The following is a 23,274-nucleotide window of genomic DNA, read 5'->3' on the forward strand; positions in this document are numbered from 1 at the left end:
TGTTTGCAAGCTTTTGCATTTAATCTGTCCCTACTTAAAATATTTTTCAAGCTCCTCTTAAAGGGCCACACACCTTTTAAGAAAAAGTAACCAAGCAATAATTCTACTTTTCTGTTTCCTCATTGTTGTTTTGCTTTTGGGTTTCCTTAGGCTTTTTTTGTTTATGGGTTTGGTTTGGGGTTTTTTGGTCATATAGAAGCAGGATTTTCTTGGTTGGGGACATATTTTATAGATAATCACAGGAAAGCAACCTGAACTACACTGGGACTCCTGCTGGCCTGACCATAATCATGATGGGGAGTAACAAAGAGCCTGACATCTTCCACAGCTGTAATTAACCAGCCCAGCATTAACAGGGCATTTCTCCCCAGCCTTTTTGTCACACTGAGCATTTGCAGGCTTGCTCAGCAGTAGAATTTGCTGAAAATCAAAACTGCCTTCCAAGGCAACTCCTACAAATGTCTGAAGGAGTTTTCATCATCATTTGGAGGAAAACACAAAGGGAACAGAATGTAAAGTTACCAAAACTGTTTGCAGGACAATGCTTGGCTTCCAGCCAGGTAGTCATGAGCCCGTGCTCACTGCTCCTAACCCTCGTCTGACTAAGACCACACACGGAAGCTCTGTGAGACCAAGGGACTGAATCCCAACACCATGGTCCTGCTGCAGCGCCCTAAGCAAACAGCCAGCCTTTCTTACCATGCATTTTCTCCCCCACCCCATCTGGTCCTACTTCTAGCACTTGTAGCTCAGTGTCTTATGCAATCTCCCTCAATCATGGAGGCATACATAATGACTTGCACATGAAACCACAGAAAAGCACTGAACACTGCAATCAGTCTAAATTCCTGCTATGGATACTTCAAAAAGACAAGAGTTATAGGTTTCCTCCTGAAAATAGCCATTTTCCTCCAAGACTGACTGCCCACTAGGGTCTAAGGAAATACAACAGCATTAGTCAAAAGAGCTCCTCCAAAAATAGAAAACAAAAGAAACAGGCTAGTCTTTTGAAGGTTAATACCAAGCTTACCTAATAATGCAAATACTTAGAGTAGAAGAACACATTTTACAACCAGAGGCCTACTACTGCAGTATTTTCTTGCCATAAAAGCTCAGACATGCTATCAAGTTACTCAAAAAACATGAGGCAAAATATGTCAGCTCAAACAAGATTTAACTCATGCATCTTCTCTCACACTTGAGACTGACCAAGAGCATTGATACAGTCAGCTATTGCAAGCAGGCTGGCACAGAGCAATGCAGCTGCAGTGCCCAGACAACACAGAGAGAAGTCTCTCCACATATTTCGCTGATGTGGGTGCACAGCCTCTCCTTCCCTCTCTCCACCTTCAACAGAAAACCAGAGGACCCATAGTCCCACTGGCTCCCCTCACCACCACAGGCTACTGCCTTCTGAGTGAAACCTCAGGTCCCAGCAATCAAGACAAGCCCCAAGCACAAATGTGGAGATGAACCTAAGGTCACACAGAGCAGCTACAGTCAATGACAGCCAGATCTGTTGTGAACCATCTCACTGACTCAGTGGTAGGATGAACACCTGCAGAAGAAATTCTGAGGTAGCTTGTCCTCATGGTAGACTACTTCTACAGTTTCAGTCCTGAACCTGAGGGAACAACAGCAGAAAACAGAGACTTTCCTTAGAAACCGTGCAAATAGCCCCCAATGATAGCAGGCCCAGTGGGGCTGAAGTGCTTTTATTCTGCTCGGCTCCAGCTCAGGCACTGTATGGCAACAAAGCAGGAATCAGTCCCCATCCACATGAAACAAACAGGAGAAGTCTATTTCCCACCTGGGGCAGGGAGAAAGGTCCTCCCTACAGTCACTTAAGGAAGCCTCCAGCAGAATCAAGAACCCCCAGAGCTGGAGGTCTTGTGCCTTAACCACAAAAACATCCTTCCTCTCTGAAGTCACAGGTCAGGATGCACATGGTGGCATTTCACAGATACCAACTTCACGAAAGGCAAAGCTGTCCTTCATTTCCACACAGTTCAAACTGACCTTGGAGGCTGAATTCTAGGCATGGAAACCAGAAGCTCATGATTTTCAGATTGCAGAGCATCTCCTAGAGGACTGACACACTGCCTTAAATCTTTGTAAAATTTAAATTTTTCAGACAGCTCAACCTTCTCCAGCACCTTCATGCCTGAGCACAGAGCTAGGCCAGTGATTCCTTGCTTGAGAATCAAACCATCGTGACAATTGAAAAAAACCCAACAATTACTCAAGTAGCTCAACACATCTACATCAATTAGCAAAGAAAACCAGAACATCGGCACTTTCTACATTATTGGTTAAATTGAACAGCAAACAAAAAAATGCTCATTATGAAAAATAGCAAGCTGGTGCTATGTGAGGTCCCCATTCCATGCAGGTTAGAACAGAAGCACTGTGTGATGAAGAGTGTCCATGGTTCAAACATTCTCTACAGCCAGGGGTTTTTAGTGTCCTCATTCTAGAAACATATCCCTAGTTACCTTCATAAGGTCAAAAGGTGGCTCAATAAAGCAAAGAACAAGCGAAACCACAGCCAAGAAACAGTTTTGACTTGCTGGTCTTACTGCAAGTATTACCATGACAGGTCCCACAGTAAGGAGTGACCATTTCCAGCAATACTGGAAAGATCTATGAACAAATGGGACAAAAAAGCCTCTGAGGACAGGTTACAGAGCAAGACTATTCTTCTCAAAATTCTCCCCCATTCCTTCTTGCTTTGCTTGGAAGCACAGAGGGCTCATACCTTCCTCCAGAAACTTAATGGTGCGGTGTCTTAAAATTAAACAATAGGGTAGAAAAACAAAACTTCATGGAGATTGTAGCTCCAGTTTTCATATCCTGAACACTGCCTTCTAAAAATAAAAGGCATGCAAGTGGTATTTCAAGCACAGTCTTCAGAGTCAGCAGATTTCCACAAGTGCCTGAATGAGACAAGAAAGAAGAGTGGTTTCCCAGCACAGTACAGTCAGAGGCACCTGTCTACACCAGTTAACAGAAGGAGAAAAGCAAGGAGCAGTGGCAAGTGAGCATAAAAGACATTTTCTTCTCCCTGCACAGATTTTTTCAGACTCATGGCTCCGAGGGTAATACTCCACTTCTACAGTCTGGGAGGCATGTGCGAGGCTCTTCCGCAGAGCTCTCACACGAGGGCTGTACCTCAAACACCCGCAGCAGCCCAACTGCACAGCTGCCTGCCAACCCTGTGCCACACTGCCCCACACCACCCCGGCACAACGAGAAGACAAGGTTGTGAGGCTCCCCAGTCACACAAACGTGCTTCACCCTGGGCATCGCCTGGTTACCACTCATTCTCCCAGCAACAGGAGGAGTTCTTGCAAGACACAAGTAAGGTGCTGCGGCTGAGACCAAGTGCTAGAGATTCAGCTCCAGCAGCTGAAAGCATTTACTGGTAGCACAGATCATCACTACAAGCGCACTGGCTAGAAACTTGCCTTAGCTTTCAGCAAACACACGGTGAGAGGACCAGGACAGGCAAACTAAGTGCTGCTGCAGAATTAACTCATACATTGGAATCTTGTATTAATTTTTCAATGAAGTATCTCGGAAGTATTCCTCAGGAATGCATGATAGGTGCACTTGAACATTTCAACTGATTTTCACAGTCACTACCCATCATTGTGATTTATAGACAAAAGGTGTCTGAAGCTACTCCCCATAAAAGTGAAAATGTGCTTTCAAACAAGTTCAACAGGGGAATCGAAGACTGAACAGTTTGTGAATTGACCATCATTTGGGGAAACAGCAATCTCCTGATGCTGTTGATGCTGAAGCCTGTTACAGCATTGTACCCTACTGAGCCAGTGACCCCAATCTACAATGTGAAAACCAAACCTTTTAGATGGGCCAGTGCTGGGCTTGGCAAGACGGCAAATTTTCATCTGCCTTCATTATATTCGTAACTTTGGACAACACATCCAGAAAGCAAACCAACATTTTTTGAGGTTGTTTTTTTTTAAAGCAATCACTGTTTTATTTTTCCTTTTTCTATAAGGCACTTTTCCCCCTGTGTGTTGGAAATAGCTCTCAGAGCTGCCTGCATCCCTACAGATACTGGCAGCAGCTAAAACTGTCCTCCAAACACGCTGGACAGACATACCCTGATTTGCTGACAAGAAATCAAGCAGCTCTGCAGGCCTGTTTGCAGGACTGGCTAGTGTGAAAATACAATTTGCCTGATTTGCTTGCAATCAAAATTATGTTCCTTTTGCAGCCATGGCTTGACTGTTTTTATGGTAGGCTACAGCTCTCTGCTTTGTGTCCATCAGACGTGTAACAGTGCTGCTGCTGCAGGCCTTAGATAATACCAAGTGAGTGAACACCCACTTAACCAGAATCCATCGTTTTCATGTATTTGCCACGTTAAATGGTGATATGAGTAGGAGGAGGCTGCCTGCCACCCATCTCCAGCAGCTAGGATCTCTCCTGAGAGAAACAAAAATGTTGTGCAACAGGCCCATGCCTCCCCTCTCATCTTGGGATGCAGACATTGGGACCATCTCTATTCCTCTACAAGTCACAATTTTTGCTTAAAAGAGCTTTAAAAATAGCAGCCAGCACAATCCCTCCAGCAGAAAGCACAGCTGACACCATGTACTGGTATATACACAAGAGACCAACCAGTTCTTGGTCAGCCTTCACTGAGGGTATGTTGGCTTCAAGGATTCAGAGCCCATTTAAGACAGCTGAGATCCCACCTCCAAACTGCATGGGAACTCAGCAGCAAACACAAGGCTCATACCCCTTTTTGGGTAGTACTTTAAGTCTCAAATGCCATCAGTCCCCCCTCCTGTATGACACACGCAACAACAGAAAAAGTCTATATGAGAAAACAAAGACACAAGGCACAGAAGCAAAAGCCACAGGCTGGTCATCAGCAAACCTGTGAGTAAATACAGCCTGCAGAGCTTCTGTCTAGGAAGAGATGCACCAAACCATCTCCATAGGCCCTGTGTAACAATGCAGAAGAGATATTCTCCTGTCTTCTCCTGCTGAAAGGCCAAATCTGCTATCGGCACAGCCCACTCTGAAATACAGCTTGCCTATGAAAAACATATAAAAATTTATTCAGGCTTCTAACAGTGCGAAAAATGAAGTAGGCTTCAAGGAAATATCCTAAGTATCTTCACTATACTGCTTTAAGAAGCAAATCCCAAGCAGAGGTCCAAATCACATGGCAGTTATAGCTGGTTGGAAATTCTGCTAATTTTCACAAAATCCAAATGACAAATGTCTTAGCCTCGAATTGTTTTGTCAGCCGCAGAGCTAGACCTCAGATCTGACCACATACAGTACTTCATTATTGCAACAAAATTATTTTCAGGAGTGGTACATAGAACACTTTCGGAGCTGGTACAGACTATGGAGAAAATCTCTAAAGGTCAAATCCAGGTAAGGGTTTGCTGTTAAGATTGGGTTTTGACTGCACTAGGAACATTATGCCCTGGTGAACCAGCAGATTTTAGATATTTCAAAACATCATCTCAAACACAGTAAAATACATTTTAAAAAAATCAATATAGAGACTGGAAACAAACCATGGTCACATCCAGCCACATACCACTATTCTACTGCCAAACACTGGTGTTAGCATACAAGGAATGACATTATACCATTAAAAAGCATGGAGCCAAACAGAAGTTGGAAGTACGAGCTGTGACCAAGGAGGACCCCAAACAGAACTCCTTGTACTTGAGCAAGTGACCTTAAATTCAGGGGAAATTCAAGTCACAGAAAAAAGCAGGACTCAATATTTCAATAAAATGACTTAACTAACAAGAGAAGGGTTTTCATTAGTTGCGTACATGAGTATGTGTCTGGGAGACTGCTGTTCAAATGCAAACAGAAGACACCCATATCAGAACCATTTCTAAGTCCCAAAACAAGCAGGCAGAACCACCCAGCAGAATCATGCTACTTGAAACTTATCACAGCACTAGCTGTCCAGTCTGAAAGGCTTCGCCCATGAAACTGGCATGTAGTGATGAAGCTCAAGAAAAATGGCAGGTAGAGCTGTCCAGGATCAAAGCACCCTGACTGTCCTGTTTTGCCTTGCACAGAAATGCTGATGAGAAGAGAAAAAGCCACCCTCCCTTGGGTGTGTAGCCTCACCCTGCCGTGGCTCCCTTCCTCTCACTCATCACAGATTCAGGGAACTTGACTCACACCTGACTTCTTTTAAAATTTAACATGATATCAAGTCTGCAGTCAGCAGATCATAGTGGCTCTCGCTTACCCTATGTTCATGAAGATCTGTCACTTCTGGATTTAGTGCCAAGTCCTAATGCCTCTCATCTAGCAAACAACAGCAGAAGACATCTCCAGAACTAAGGGTCAAACCAATCCAAGAGATAGTAAATACTGCTAAAGATGAACGAGGACAAGCCAATCATTATAGTCCAATTAGTTTAAACAGAAACACCACATACTTACACTGAAACATATCTACACCTAAATTATTTCAGCCTCCTGTGATTGCTCCCTATGTTTCAATTTAGTCAGTCATTGGAAAGTTATCCTTATGGACATTAATTTAGTTTTGCTTTTGAGACTCAAGTCCAAAGGGAAATCAAGCTTCAGCACTAAAACAAGAAATTAAGTTTTCTCTGCCTACTTTAGGGAAACCTCTGCAACCACTCAGCCCCTTCACTAGTCCAGATCAGGCTGTTGAGCAACAGCACTCCAAAATAGTTAAAGAATTTTATCAATCTTTGGGAAGGACTGAAAAGCAGACACTTAGTAGATATGGACTGCCCAAATTCACATAAAGTCTTGGCTAGAGATCATGCCTCTTGCATCCTAAGTGCGACACTTTACTGTTCACATTGGGATGCTCCCAGCAGACCCGACCCTGCCTTGATAGTGTGAGGAGCTCATCCTTCAGGTCGGTGTTCTTTTGGACTGTCAATATACTAACCATTCCTCCTTTTCAGTACTGACATAACTCGCTGGCTGAAAATACACCTTCAAGTACCTGCACCAATATCAGTGTCCACTGTGTTTTACATGGAGGACAGGAACATTACTAGTAGACACAAAAAAGAGCAGTACCTCTTGTTGCTTTTGGAACCTGGTCCTGTGTACCAGAGTCCCAAAGCAGTGCAGTTAACCTGAAGAAAATTGAGTCGGTAGTGCTGGGGAGGTCTACTGCATTATTTATACGGATGCACCGGTAAAATTCTTTGCATTCTCTTCAGGCGGTAGCAAGGGATTACATGGAAGGAAAGGGACCAGGTAGGTGAAGACACTTGTGGTCTTGAAGGGCTGCTCCACTGTCTGGACTTCTCTGGCTTTACAGCACACTTTTCCCCACCTGTTGGGCAGCGGGCAAGTATGTGAACAAAGCCGAGTATCTGATAGCTGCTGACCATGTGATCACATAGCTGTGCCTTTGCTATGAGGAAAGTTGTTGGGACAATGCACTTTCATGTCTGCATCTTGTCTCAAGTGAAAAAGCACTTTTTTCAACTGTTCTGAAGCAGCATTTTGTTGGGTGGACAACAGTTGCTGCTTTCCTAAGCAGCTGGTTGGCATTAAGTCGGAACAAGCACTGAGACTTGAGATATTGCTCTTTTTGCAGTAAGCCGTCTTTGTTCCATCAGTAAATCCCCTTCTGGCATGTATGTATGATCAGTCAGCCTCAGATATGGTCCAGTTATGTTTCAGCTGCACTTGCTAAAACAGATGGAGAACTACAAGGAAAGGACCTCCTGAGATGTAACAGTTTATGCTTAAGTTCTGGCTGGCTGTAATCATGCAAATCTTCTGCCAGTGTCAACCAAAAATGCAAAGGACTAACTCCAGTAGGATTTGCCTCTAAAGATATATGTTTAGAAGAACAGAAAGGTTCAGGGATGCAACACAAAACAAAAACAACTACAACAAACATCCCCTCACACACACACAACAAAACCACACAAACCCATCCTCTCAACCTACCATCAAAAAAAACATGCACAAAAAAACCTACACACCCAAAACCCAACACATAACCAAAACACCAAACCAAAACCCACAGGAAAGGGTCTTTATTTAAAATCTCTTTTTAATTATTTTATTAAAGATTATTAATCTTTTGTTGCACCATACTTAAAACTAAAATTGAATTAGAAGGGGAAGAAGACTTTGGCTACTTACAGAGGATGTGTGTTGCAAATCAGCCTGAATCTCCTCCACATACAGCCTAGTGCTGCCAGGTCAGCATAAAAAAAAGCTAGGGCATGATCTTCAGCTAATAGATTAGCTACATTCCACTAAATTTTCAGTGCTACACCGATTTTTTATCAGCTGAGGATTTCACACCACACAGGCATAAGCAATATGTAGTTTTAACAAACTCAGTTAATAATTAACACTTAGTTAATACATAAAAATACGTGTATTTTTTTTAATGCTACAGCTTTTGCATTTAATTTCAAAGGATTTTTCCAGAATTTTCCAGAAACAAAACATATGCAAAGAATGATGCAATCAGAAAACCTGTAACCTGAACTAAAACTGCATTTCAAACAAGACACAACCACACAAGGAGCAATCACACCACTGATAAAACACAGCAACACCAAAACCAAGCCTAGGGTTGGAAGTGAAGAATACTGCAGTTTGTTGAAGTTGCAAAGAAATATAGCAACAAGTGGTAGAACACATTGTTTGATTTTAGCCAGAATCCTAGCATTAACACTCACTTACTTTACAACCAAAAATCCTTAAATAGAACAGCATCTGTTTCCCATGAAAAAGGCTGCCTACAAAAATTGAACTTTCATGGATTTTCAAAAAGCTCAGTCAAGTGGTGCTCTCTTCTCTTGCCTGGGTAAAAATGAACTTTGATTCAACATGAACAATATTTCAAAGCCATCACCTTTTATTACATCTTCACTACACTGAAAACTGCCACATCCTACTATGTTTCAGAATGAGGGCTCCAGTTCCTTTGCAGCTGCTTATTTAGCTCACAGGAACACTGTAAAAATTAAGTAATAAGTGAATGAAGATACAATGTATTATTACTACAGAAGGCTCCAAAGCTGAATATTACCTTGAGAGATGCAGCAGGTCAGATCCAAAATAGACACTCTGGCCTCAGTACCAGGTCAGATATAGAACTGGACAGGGCTTTTTCCAACTGTGCTAATTTCATAACCACCACTCTTGTGAGAGCTCAGCCCCATGGAAATCCCCCGAGAAAGCTGAACTTTTCACAAGATGACAGTGGTACAAATTTCCTAGGGGACTACTAACATCAAGCTCAATATGAAAAGTCTGTCTCACTCTCTCAACTAAGCTCAGCCTGTAGCTTAAATAAACCAAATGCAGTCTTCCACAAATCAGGCAATTTATTGAGATCCTAAGATCAACGTCACTTAGAACATATCAACAAATTGTGTCAAGAGTAGAAAACATAGAAAATAAATGCAAATTGAAGTTAATGCTGAGTGTAAGTTTTTGGCAACATAACGCTGGTATTAGCAAGCTATACTGATAAGGTTGCATACAAAAAGAGGGAGACAATAGGAGAGTGTGAAAGGTTTAATTGTTTACTTCACACACTCAGTTTTATTTGCTGGCTCAAAATAAAAGACAGTGTTGACAGACGAGGCTGAAAAGTTTTAGGAGACTTGAGCAAGCACCCAGAACTTTTTAACACTGTCCTGCTTCTGCAGCACACGCCGGTATTACTTACACTGTGACAAGCACACTAAGCAATTCTTGTTTTCTTTATCATTGTGTCTTTATCTAGACAAGTTAACAGCAAGATAAAGATGGTGCATTTAAGGTAGAGTAATTTGGTATCTGTTGCAATAGCTGTATTGCTAATTGTAGATATGGGCACTGTTGGCTTCCCCATGTGCAGTGAAACAATTAGCTGGCACCATCAGGTTAGCTGGTCTTAAAAGAACCAAATTGACACTACAAACCAATGCTGATATGCTTGTTATTTTCCTTGCGTGTTTTTTAACAGTGTTCACAGTCTTCTGTGATAGGATTCTCAGAAATTATTTTCTCAACCTCCTGTCACCTGGTATAGTGCAGACACTACAGCAAGGCCAGATTTAATGTAACACTGCATAAGTTTTTTTCAATCCTACTTTCAAAGGTCTTCAACATCCATACAAATCCACATCCATACACACCTATCTGTAATCCAAGTTGGCATAATTCTAAACCTCCCACTTCAAAAGCATCTCAGCAGAAGGAAGTTCAGACCCAAATCAGGCACCAGATCCCAGTTCTGCAGAATCAGAAGTCAGCAATGTGCATTATGCTGTACCTGCTTATAGCCATCTCAACCTCTAAGCAAAGCCATGTAATAAGAATGCTGTTTTAGACAACGAAACCTCTGAAAGTTCATGAGGAAAAGGTATGAATCTCCTGGTAATAAATTTAATGCCACAGAAGACCTTGGAGCCTAAATCTCTATCAATATCATTTTATTACTTTAATCTCATCTTTGGCTTCAAAGTATTAAGGAAGGCAGAAGCAGACTACTGAAAGTGGCAACTGTGCAAATGTGTAATTCAGCAAATATCATGCCACCTCACTAATAAGAGCGGCACAGCTAACTGCCCAACACACAACATGGGACCCACACTGCCATAAGAAGTCTTCCCTGCCTTTGCAGGTCTCTTAACTGTCAGCACCCCAGTTTCAGCTTAGGACAGAAAAAATAACAGATCCATTGGATTCGCGCAAGGACTTTGTCCACTAACCGTAGTAAGGGAATTAGAAGTGGCTTTCCAATAATGTTTTGGAGAGGTTTCTCTAGAAGATCTGCTGTTGCCTGCACAACTTCCCTTCACTTAACAAAATACCCTACAAAAACAAAAAACAACACAAAAACCACAAAAAAACAACCAAACAAAAAACCCCACTCAAGTCTGTGCCTGCTCAGTGACCCAGTGATTTAAAGAAAAAGGCAAAAGTGCGAAAACTGCCATGTGTATCTAAATCTCTTTAATTGCCTGATCAACACGGCAAACTACAAAACCCTCTGTGTAACCCAAGTACCCAGTATTGGCTGTTTTTTCCACTTGCTCGACTCCTATGTGCTGCATCCAACACCAGCAGAAATGACACCGGTTCCCACACAGTCCTGGCTCCCCTTCCTGGCTGGATGCTTTGGGCTGGGAAGCAGCAGCAGCCAGGAACCCTGATGAGTTCTGCTGAGGGCTAATACAAAATTAATTCCTACTGAAAACGCTATGGTAAAGCTGCCTTCCCATCCACCCTGTGAGCCAAGATCTCTGGAAAAATACCACAGGGCAGTGTTTTTGGCAACATTTTCCCCAGCCTAAAGGAAAGGCAAGGATCTGCTCATCACTATGGAGTACAGTATCAGAGAATCCAATTGTGTATTTATGTGCATCTGTGCAATGGCAAGAGTGCTGCCCTGACAGAGTTAGTGTCTGCTGGTGTTTCCAGAGGTGAAGTTGACCTGGACAGATGGTTTGTTGGTCCTTATTCCAGCCTGTCTGGTTTGTGCTAGGATCCAAGAAAAGTCAGGGAGGAAACCAGCTTAATTAGGGAGAGGTAGGCAGGTTTAAGAATGAATCACAATGTTTAGCTTGAGGGTGTGGGGCCATTTTTCTTAGGGAGAAGACACTGAGGAGGGAGTTACCTATGACCTTAACATTATTTAGCAGATGTTTCCTTGAGCATCCTGATTATCATACAGCAGGACACGTGCCACTAGAAAGCCTCTCCCCAATCTGCTCTTCAGCCCAAGCCCTCTATCATCCTTTATCTGTCCAGAGGGACCTGAACAAGCTCAAGAAGCGAGCTCATGCAAACCTCATGAGGTTCAACAAGGACAAGTGCAAGGTCCTACACCTGGGTGGGGGCAACTCCTGGTATCAATACAGGCTGGGGGATGAAGGGCTTGAGAGCAGCCCTGCAAAGAGAGACTTGAGAGTATCGGTGTATGAAAAGCTGGACATAAGCCAGCAACATCCACTCACAGCCCAGAAAGCCAATCATGCCCTGAGCTGCATCAAAAGCAGCGTGGCCAGCTGGTCGCAGGAGGTGATTCTGTCCCTCTGCTCTGCTGAGACCCCACCTGGAGTCCTGTGTCCAGCTCTGGAGCCCTCAGTACAGGAAAGACAGGGACCTGATGGAGAGGAGACAGAGGAGGCCACCAAGATGATCAGAGGAACAGCCCCCCTGTGAGGACAGGCTGAAAGAGTTGGGGTTGTTCAGCCTGGAGAAGAGAAGGCTCTGGGGAGACCTCAAAGCGGCCTTTCAGTACTTAAAAGGGGCCTCTAGGACAGACAGGAAAAGGGGCAATGGTTTTAAACTAAAGGAAAGGAGATTCAGGTTAGACATGAGGAAGAAATTTATTTACAGTGATGGTGGTGAAACACTGGCACAGGTTGCCCAGAGAGGTGGTAGACACCCTGTCCCTGGGAACATTCAAGGCCAGGCTGGACAAGGCTCTAAGCAACCAGATCTTGTTGAAGATATTCCAGCTCATTGCAGGGAGGGAGACAGTAGATGACTTTTAAAGGTCCCTTCCAACCCAAACTACTCTATGATTCTATAAATAAAAGTAGCACTATGAGCACTGACCAAATAGGCTGCAAACTCCTGCAATCCCAACATCTGTCTGTGCAGCAGGGTGCAACATCAGCAGAGAACACCACCCAGCTCATGGTTCTCCTACACCATGAGTGATATTAATGCAGCAAACAACTGGGAAAGGCAGGGCAAGTGTGCAACAATAGCTTAAGATCTCATGCAGTTTCTTAGGCAGTGTTTGTTTCCCTCTGCCTGTTTCATTGCTCTATTTTTGTTTAGCTGGGTTGGTTTCAAGAAAAATAGAAACATGGCCACTGGGATCACTGAAAACTAAGAGCAATGAAATAAATACCAGCCACACTGGCTTACAAGTGCAACTGCTAGCAACAGCCAGAGAAGGTGGCTTTAATTTTTCCTGTTGATTTATTATCCCATGGTACTGCATAACAAAGTATTTGGGAGCCCTGTAGAGACACGGAAGAAATAAAGAAAGTGTGCCTCACGGCCAACAGCAACCTGTATCTCCACCTTTCAAAACATGAGAAAAACTTATTTCTTGCAAACACTTTATCCTCTGCTAAAATGGCATTGACAACTGTTGCAAATCCAGTGCCTGCAAGCAGTGAGCCAAACCTACCACAGGTGGTAATGCCAAAGGCCATGTCATGCTCTTGGAAGTACTGTCACCAAGGTCTTTGTTCTGATTTGTACTCTGCCTTATCACGAGTGCTGAAGACCTTGGTGAAGTTGCTGGACAGAGATGTAACAAATGCTGGTAAGGAGAGCGCACCTGGCACCTACCTGTAAAATTGATTACATTAAGGTATGTGTGTGCCTGCATGTAGATTTCATTGCTTAGGGGCTTGCTGAAAGCAGCCATAGAAACAGCAGCATCCATTTAGCATGACAGCTGCCTGTGCTGAACTCTGTCACGCCACCAGGTAGTAATTCATCCTGGCCAGGAAGGTGCTATGTTAAGCAAGGGTGGGCTGTTCCCCAATGATAATATCTTTTCCTCTCTTTGCCACAGAGCTCTTCTGGAGCTCAGACACGGAGTGAACAGGAGCACTCAAACTCCTCCTGGGCAAACAGCCCTCTAATCAGGGATTGCCTTCCATCTCATCAAGAAGTGACTGAGATACAAAGCCTGTTGGCATGGGTGCACAGCACTGTCTGAACAAAATCATAGCATCCTACCTTGTCTTTAACCAAGACAGAGCCTTGCAGACACCTGTGTAAGCACACTGTCTCCCTTCCCCAGGGTTCAGCACACGCCTGATTTCAGATTAGACAAAACTAAAAGTCACACCTTGAACATTAATTTGTGAGGGTTGTTTTAAAGAAGCTTGAAGTGAAAGGACTTGGGCAAATGCTCTCTAAACAGATTCAAACATCTGAAGCCAAATATAAACACGCATGCTCTGCATGACTAGCATTAGAACAAAATCTATACTACAGCTCCAATTGGTACGCTAGTAATGGAAGATCACCTCCTGAAGCCTGTTTCAAAGCCCTGAGGCACCAGTAAGAAGCATGTGTGGAAGCAGGGAATCACAGTGTGAGAGGAGACGAGGGAGCTGCAGAGACTCCAGCACAGCCCACATCATGGGGCACATGGTCCCTTCCCACTGGGGAAACACAAGCTGTAAAGCTGCATCTGTCTGCAGCATTGATTCACATAGCTTCACATCCAGGCTAGAGCTGGAACAGAGGCGGTATTACAAACATTTTCGATTATTAGCTCACTAGGTAATTAGCCCTCCTGCCAGCTGGGAAAATACATGTATAAAGGCAGTGTTTTCAGGTTTGGAGGTGTGCTTACATCTGATATTTGCTCTGTCTTCTTAGGTTCCCAGAGTAACTAGAGAAAATGCCCCAGAGAGGAAAGGATTTACACATCTCTCACACCTCCATTGTCAATAGCAGCTGAAGGGCTGACTTGTAGCTCCCTTCCTTGCACAGGAATCTAAGCACTACTAAGCACAAATACATTAGTACTTGTAAGATTAGAGGATGCTGTTTCATGCATGCTGTCAGAGAATGAATCAGGCACCCAAGGAGTGGGCAGCAGGGAACCCGAAGGCAGAGGCTTTGTAAATGAATATATCTTGATAAGGACAAACAGGCTTTGTTCCCTGTAAGCTTTACCAACAATGGGCAGTCTGTTATTCTAATGATATAGAGGCTTGGTTTTATTATGCATTTGAAATATTTTATTATAGAAATATAACACATATAACTTATATAACTTATTTTTGCAGTTAGTCTTCATAACATAGAGAAACACGAGCCTTCTGACTTTTGACTTGTACAATACTCCATATGCAAGATGCTTCTTGGAATCACTCCTCCCCCTTAAACCTTCCCAGCAATGACAGCTTCAGCTTATGGCTTTGATAATTTTCTTGTAAATGTCAATGTCTGTTGGTCACTGCGTGTTTCAATACAAAACACCACCATCTACTCTCTTTGGAACAGTTAACTTGCAGATACTACTGTGGGCACAAAGCGTAAAAACCAGTAACAACGACATCTGTAATTCTGACAGAGAGAGACTGTTACCACAAGGCCACCAAGTCATACCAAGGGCTTGAAGAGGTCCATGAAAAACAATATTAAACCTCTCATTGGGAAATCGTCATCTTAGCTCATTTTGGCTGTGTTCATTACTGTACTTGATGCTGGTGCAGCCCCACCTTGAATCCTGTGTTCACTTTTGGGCCCCTCATTATAAGAAGGACATTGAAATACTAGGGAGAGTGCAGAGGACGACGAAGCTGGTGAGGGGTCTGGAGCACAAGTCTTATGAGGAGCGGCTGAGGGAGCTGGGGCCATTTAGCCTGGAGAAAAAGAGGCTGAAGGGAGACTTTATTGCTGTCTACAACTACCTGAAAGGAGGCTGTAGCATGGAGGGTGTTGGTCTCTTCTCCCAAGTAGCAAGTGATAGGACAAGAGGAAACAGCTTCAAGTTGCACCAGGGGAGTTTTAGACTGGATATGACGAACAAATTCTTCCCGGAAAGGGTTGTCAGGCATTGGAACAGGCTGCCCAGGGAAGTGGTGGAGTCACCATCCCTGAACGGGTTTAAAAGGCATTTAGATGTGGTTCTCAGGGACATGGTTTAGTGCTAGAGATAGGTTACAGTTGGACTCAATGATCCTGAGGGTCTCTTCCAACTGAAATTATTCTATGATTCTATTACGTGTCCATCTCTGTGAAAAGGGTTAATTCTGCATCTCCTTTCCCCTTAAAACTGCTGTAGATTTAGGTAAAAGCATGACAATGCCACTTACCAGTTCTCAGAGCAAGAAGAAAGGAGCCTGATGGTACAGACACTGAACCCAGCAAGGAAGGGTGTCCCCTCTAGATAAGTAGAAGTATCAACTAATGCTCAAAGAGTAAGTAGACCACAGTGTGACCTACAGATCTGATCACATGAGGATTCTGCACAGCCCTGAAGGGGAGAGAGGAAGGTTGTATGTCTAAAACAAATCCCTTGTCCAGTTTGTGTCTGTATATACAGTCACCACACATCTGCCAAACTGTCACTAACAATACAGATGATTTCAAAGTGACCTGCAATGTACTAAGCAACACAGAAAAGGATGGAAAAACACCATATCTGCTTGAAAAGTGTGCTCGGGACACATCAGACGTGAAACTGTTCACATCACACTGGAGCCCACCTGAGCCACACTCGAATGAAGAGAACTATGAAGAACCACAACTGTAAAACCAGGGACAGCTTTTACAAAACACTAAAATACCATCTACATGCAAAGAGCTCCACATGCCTGGATAGAGGCAGTAGGTGAAGACACTCAATGGCTGTGTTCTCTGGTCATGTTCAATAGACACATGCAGCACTAACACAGCAGCCAAGAGAAGTAATCTTTCAGAGGAGAGTACCCCAAAACACTCTTAACAAGTTGCCATGTCAGAGAGACCTGGCAGTAATAAGGGACCTGCCACATTTCCCAAGACTGGGTAGAGCTGCTTCATGTCCCAGCTCTGCTGTAAGCTTCTTGTGTGATCTCACACTAGTCACTTATTCATCTGCATGGGACAAGAAGGCATATCAGGCCTCTCACGAACTAAAAATAGAAGGATTCTTATTTTTCATGGTAAATGGGGCTGTGCAAGCCCCCAAGACAAACATTTTCTTTTGGGCCCTGCCATTCAAAATCCCACCAAATATTAGCAAAGAATGAAGTATCCTACACCCAACAGTCACACCAAAAAAAACCCACCACACCAACAAAACCAAACCTCCCCAAAAAAAACCCCAAACCAAACAAACAAAAAACCAAACCACATCAACCAACCAACACACCAAGCACCACACAAAACAAGAAGGGAAATCGAGACTCCATTGTCAGATCATAATCAACTTTGACTTTATGAACTGGTGGCCAACATCAGCTTTTCCTCATCTGAGCTCTTCCAGCACACCTCTCTAGAGCTCAGGTGGGTAGAGCACTAAATTGTAGCTATATTGCATTCACTGCTTCATTGACTAAATAGCAAAATAACTAGCATTTTCCAAAAAGACACACTACTTGGACTCCTTTGAGAAAAACAGCATTTTGACTGACTTCAGTATGCTAAAGATTGTAATTTCACATCCAAAACAGCTGCTACTCTTGGCATTACAGACCATCCCTTTTCTCTTCCACCAAAGCAGATAAAGAACACACAAGGCTCTGACATAGGAGAGGCTTATGGTTCTTCTGGAGAATTCATGAGCAGTAAATTATAACCACACACATTTCCATTAGGGTACATTTCAGAAACTTACACACATGCAGAATTAACTAGATGAGAAATGCCAGACATAGGTGGCTCTTTCTACCATGCTGTTACCTAAGCCAGAGGAGTTTCCCAACTTGCGCAATTTTCCCAGGACCTTCTGGACATCCTTTATGCTTGTGTCCTGTTGGCTGTACAAGAGCAACCTCTTGGCATCTGAGAACAGGCGGGAAACACTGGTGACAGAAAAACACAAACAACTAGCAGTTATCAGCTCTGTGAGCCAGCATCCATAGCACACTTTTACATCCCAGTTCCAAATTTCAGTCCCTTTTAGTTGTGCCACTGCCCTCCCCAGTAGAATAAGCTCTTTCTATGGTGGCTATCCTGGGACAATCCAAGGAGCCCAGTAGAAGATGGCTGCTAATGCAAGGTCAAACCAGGTTACATTGGGAACTGCCAGGCATTTGAAAGCATTTAAGACGGGGATGGAGAAGGCCTCTTGCTGCCTGTAAACTGCGTCCTCTCAGAAGCACAATAATTTAAGTATGTTCTTGCTCCTTTCAAATGCTTCTCTAGGTTGCAGACACATTTTACTCTGCATTAAGCCTAACTGGTCAGATAGCACGAATGCAGCAAGCTGGGCAGGGTGTATGGAAGCTGGTCATTAACTGAGCTTTCTGCAACACATTAGCCAGTAATAAATGACAAATGTCAGGAAGTATCCACCAGATGTGCTCTGCAACTGCCTCTCACTCTGCACTGTTCATCTCAGAGGTCCATTAACCAGGAAAAGAGGCCCTCTGAAAAAAAGAGCTTACACTTTGTCTTGTTATGGGCCAAATTCTGAACCACCAATAAGAGAATGGACTCAGTCCTCACCCAGGAAAAGCTTTTCATTCGTGAAGGGCTTTGACTGCTCTGACTCAGGGATACTGCACACCTGTCAGCTCTCTGCTAGCCCCTCTGAACTTGGTAGCAAGAGAGCTTGGTACTTCAGTGGCAGCAGAAACAGCAAAATCCTCGATAGTGTAGGGTTACACAACTAGCTGGTGACTTCCAAATATCCCTTTTCCACACGTTCCCCCAAGAATAGAGATGAGGAAAAAGCAAGCAGACTCACATGGAGGCATTAAAGTTTCCAACAATACCAGGGGATTCCCCAGGAGTTGGGTAGCGGAAACAAGGGTTGTTGGCATTGCAGATGATCCCCTGTATCCATGGCAAGGTTCCTGCTGAAGGCATAGCTTTGTTGGGGAAGTGACCTAGAAGAGAAACACAAGATTTAGGAGACAAACACTGGCTACAAGTCACTACTATACAGCATTTCACTTGAAGGACAATGCTAATCCTGAGCTGGTTACTGCCCCAAACAGCTTAGAGAGCAGAACACCCAGTACTAAGATGGGCTGATTTCTTGTTAAGTTCACCACACACCTCTGGCATCCTCCACTGAAAAACACCTTCTTAAGCCCATAGGAGAAGCTCTTTGCTACTCTTATCTTTGCAGCATTGTTTTTGGCCACACTGATAGGGACACAGTACTTCTTGCTGAGAAATGCCCAACAGCAGACAACTCCAAAGCCTGGCAGTGGTGACCACATGCACACACATGCTTTCTCACCAGCCACGCTTCTCTGGATATTCATGCTTAACTAACATGAGAATCATAGAAACATCATAGAATGTTCTGGTTGGAAGGGACCTACAAGGATCATTGAGCCCAACTCCTGTCCCTGCACAGCACAACCCCACAGTTCACACCGTGTGTCTGAGGGTGTTGTCCAGTCTCTTCTTGAACACTGTCAGGCTTGGGGCCGTGACACCTCCCTGGGGAGCCTGTTCCAGTGCTCCACCACCCTCTGGGGGAAGAACCTTTTCCTCATGTCCAACCTGAACCTCCCCTGGCACATCTTCCTGACACTCCCTTGGGTTCTGTTGTTGGTCACCAGAGAGATCAGCGCCTGCCCCTCCTCCTCCCCTTGTGAGGAAGCTGGAGCCCCATGAGGTCTCCCCTCAGTCTTCTCTTCTCCAGGCTGAACAAATCAAGCGACTTCAGCTGCTCTTCATATGGCTTCCTCTCCAAACCCTTCACCAACTTCATAGCCCTCTTCTGGACACTCTCCAGTAGGTTTATATCCTTTTTATCCTGTGTTGCCCAGAACTGCACACAGTGCTCCAGGTGAGGCCGCACCAGTGCAGAGCAGAGCGGGACAATCCCCTCCCTGCCCGGCTGGCAATGCTGTGCTTGGTGCACCCAGGACACGGGTGGCCCTCTTGGCTGACAGGGACACTGTTGGCTCATGTTCAACTTGCCGTCGACCAGAACCCCCAGATCCCCCTTTGCAGAGCTGCTCTCCAGCATCTCATCCCCCACTCTGTATGTGCAGCCAGGGTTGCTGTGTCCCAGGTGCAAAATCCAGCACTTGGCCTTGTTGAACTTCATGTGGCTTTTGATGGCCCAGTTCTCCAATTTGTCCAGATCCCTCTGCAGGTCCTCTCTGGCCTCAAGAGTGTCAACGGCTCCTCCCAATTTTGTGTCATTGGCAAACTTACTTAGTATTCCCTCAGTCCTGTGTCTAAGTCATTTATGAAGACATTGAAGAGCGCTGGCCCTGAGATGGATCCCTGTGGAACCCCACTAGTGACTGGTCACCAGCCCGACATAACCACATTCACTAGAACCCTCTGAGCCCGCCCGTCAGCCAATTGCTCACCCACTGCATTGTGTGTTTATCCAGCTGTATGCTGGACATTGTGTCCAAGAGGATACTGTGAGAGACAGTATCAAAGGCTCTACTGAAATCCAAAAAGATCACATTGACAGGCTTCCCTTGGTCAACTAGGTGGGTAACCTTGTTGTAAAAAGAAATGAAGTTTGTTAAGGAGGACTTTCCCCTCATGAACCTGTGCTGGCTGGGACCAGTGACTGCATTGTCATTCAGATGTTTTTCAGTAACTCCCAGAACAATCTTCTCCATGATTTTGCCAGGCACAGAAGTGAGGCTGACTGGTCTGCAGTTGCCAGAGTCACCCTTGTTGCCCTTCTTGTAGATTGGGACAATGTTTGCCAGCTTCCAGTCATCCAGGACCTCTCCATATTCCCAAGGGCATTGAAAAAAAATCACAGAGAGGTCTCACAACATCAGCCAGCTCTTTAAATACCCTCAGATGAATCCCATCAGGATTTGGCTTGAGGCCACATGGACACCCTGGTCAGGGTTCTGTAGACCAACAATATTTGAAATTCAGTTCTTCTTGAATCATACCCCAGAGTTTACATCTTGTTTATGTTCCACATTCTCATCAAGAGTTACACGTGGTAACAAACTGCTTATGGCAGATCTCCACCAGTACACCACTCAGGGACTTGTGAATCCCTTACCCTCCAGCAACAGAGGAGGAAAGGTTTCCCTTGTACAATCCCACACCTGAGGTGAGCCATTGGGCTGCTTTCTTCAAACAAAATCATTTCCTCACTCCCCCCATCCCCACTACAGAGGGCAGCACGGAAGGTGGTTATGCCCCTTCCTTAATATCTCACAGCTACTCAAGGCTTTGACCATGAGATGCACACTCCCCGCTCTGGTGCCCACCTCATCCTCACAGCATGCCTGAAATCACAGGGAGGGCTGGCTCCCTACCTCCACAGTCACAATGGAGGTACCAAAGCCCTGGGAGGGAAAGAGGTCAAAGCTGCTGAACTATAGCAAGGCTGGAAAACGTAGGCAGCTGAAGGAAGACAGGGAGATTATCAGCCCTCTGTCGAGAAAGCCAAGGGCTTTGTCCAGGACAAAAGTGAAGGAACCAAAGGTTCATTGTTTCCAGTATCCAGGGGACTACTTGTTCCCAGTTCTCTGTTTAAAATAGAAAAGTTATATACCTGAGCTCTCTGGCTTTTGTTTCATTTAATATTTTTGTTCTTCTTGGCCAAGGGTCTTAGGGGGCAGGGGGAAGAGGAAAAATGCTAATACTTTCTGATTATTTTCTTAAAATTTCCCAGAGAATCATCTTCTCTCTCCTCCGTGCCTTTTATTTTGTATGACTAAGAATCTTCTCAAATAATGTCTTAAAAGCAAAACAAAAAGAGAAAGGGTGCACAAGGATTCATGGTAACTTTTTACATACAATGATACACGTAATAGCTGCTTCTCAAGGAGTAAAGCAGGAATCCGCTATTTTTTAAGTCAGATAAGTTAGACAGAAAACAGTGTAACAGCATCCCATTTCCAATGGCACTGCAGCAGATATCTAGCTTTTCAGTAAATATTGAGGTCACTTTTTGTCAGATTTCTTTTTTTTTTTTCCTCCAAATGAAGTGCATTTTGAATACCTGAAAGGGTCACAGGAAGAAAAAAGTCAAGCTCCACAAGACGCAAGTCAGCAACCTTGCTTGATAGCCATTTAAGATGTCTTCTCTGGCTGGTCTGGTGAAAGCCATGTAAAAGCTTAAGAGCTAGTAAAATTTTCCCCCATGTTTTCAGAAAAATGTTACTCACACTAGGCCAAGCTGATAGAAATAAAAAATCCTGACTGGGAAGTCTGACCACAGAAACAGCCCAATTGCTGGTGATTCTTCTCAAACAGGAAAAGAGGACTGAAAATCTTATCTGCTTGTTGAAAAAGACTATGCCATTAAGATATCGAGGCTATCTGGAGGCTACAAAGCACTTTGTGTGCAGCACTGTTGCTGTTATCATCGGGCATTACCTGCAAGTGTTTTCATAACAGCATACAGCACTGCCACTAAAGATAACAATCCTGTTTACCTTCAGGCATCCACGGAGTTGCCACAGAGCTCATCGTGAACTCAAGGTTTCTTTCTTTCTACCTCTGCTCACAGCTCAGCAAAAAAAAGTTCCGCTATAAAACACATCTGTATCTGTCAGCATATAAGTGAATGTTCAATGAAACCAACCCAGACCTAAACGAAATGATTTAGTTACCCATTCTCAGAAGCCTTCAGAAAAATGGAAAGGAGTTACCCAAAAAAGTTGAATTAAAAAGTCACCAGATGCTCTACAGTCCTGATGACAACTCAGAGAGAAGGCAGACAAAACACCAGTCAACACAACTGGGAAGGGAAAAAGGGCTGCAGATGAAAGACTCGAAACTCCGCTTGTGACACCAGGGTGCCAGAGCAAAGGATTTACAAGAAGGCTAATGACTAATGAGCCCAATCTAAACGACTCTATGAAAAGGTAGTTCTTGCTAGGTTTGAATTTACATACAGCACTGCCACAGCTGAGACAAATTACCATTGAGGCTGCTGGTTATTTATACCAGCTGAGTAGACTGCTTATTGTTTCTCTTGCTTCCGTTCAGCTTCATATTCATATTACAGAGTATCTCTCCTAAATGCCACTGTCGCAGTCAGAAAAGGCAATTCAAATGTCATGCAAAGTATGAGTTTTAATTCAGGGAAGCTTAAATTACCCTGCCAAGCACTGCAGAAAGCAAGTTAGGCAGTACATGCAACCAGCAGTGTCCAAAGTGTAATGGGAAGCTGCAAACATTAACACTTCAGCTTTGAAAGGAACATTGTTAGCTTGAAAGCCTAGTAAGCAGCATAAAATGCCCCAGCTACTGCAAAAAACCACAGAGTAAGGGCTATAAGAGCTAGTTCTTTATTCATTTTAAGAATGGAACACTTCAGAGTGCCCTCCAGAATCACACTGTGCTGACCCTTAAACCTTACCTTGCACTAATCAGGCAAAGGAAAGATAAACAAAGAGCTCTTCCACAGTCAGCTAATTGCAGCATGAGGTTGTCACCAATCACAGTAAGACAACGCATGTTGCTAATAAATAAGTCATGCTTCCTAAATCAAATGGCAACTAATACAGAGACCTAAAAATCGTAATTGCAGAGCAAGAATAAGCTTCCTTTGGAAGAAAAGCGGAAATGTGACTATTTAGGATGTAAAGAGAAAAGTAAAAGTTTTTCCCCATAAACGTATGGCTGTCTAATGGTTTGAAG

The 23,274-nt window shown here is 44.0% G+C and overlaps 1 protein-coding gene across 4 annotated transcripts in view; it reads right to left on the reverse strand.

Moving 5' to 3' along the window:
* ABCA1 (ATP binding cassette subfamily A member 1) overlaps positions 1 to 23,274 on the reverse strand; it is a 98,045-nt gene that overhangs the window by 53,033 nt on the left and 21,738 nt on the right. For all 4 annotated transcript variants that reach the window (XM_065656707.1, XM_065656705.1, XM_065656706.1 and 1 more), the window contains exons 4-5: positions 18,419 to 18,560; positions 17,410 to 17,531 (exon numbers count right to left, since the gene is read on the reverse strand). In XM_065656707.1, the coding sequence (XP_065512779.1) occupies positions 17,410 to 17,531; positions 18,419 to 18,560 (264 nt within the window). The remainder of the gene's footprint in view (positions 1 to 17,409; positions 17,532 to 18,418; positions 18,561 to 23,274) is intronic.

Source organism: Caloenas nicobarica, chromosome Z, assembly GCF_036013445.1.
Source record: "Caloenas nicobarica isolate bCalNic1 chromosome Z, bCalNic1.hap1, whole genome shotgun sequence".
NCBI lineage: Eukaryota > Metazoa > Chordata > Aves > Columbiformes > Columbidae > Caloenas > Caloenas nicobarica.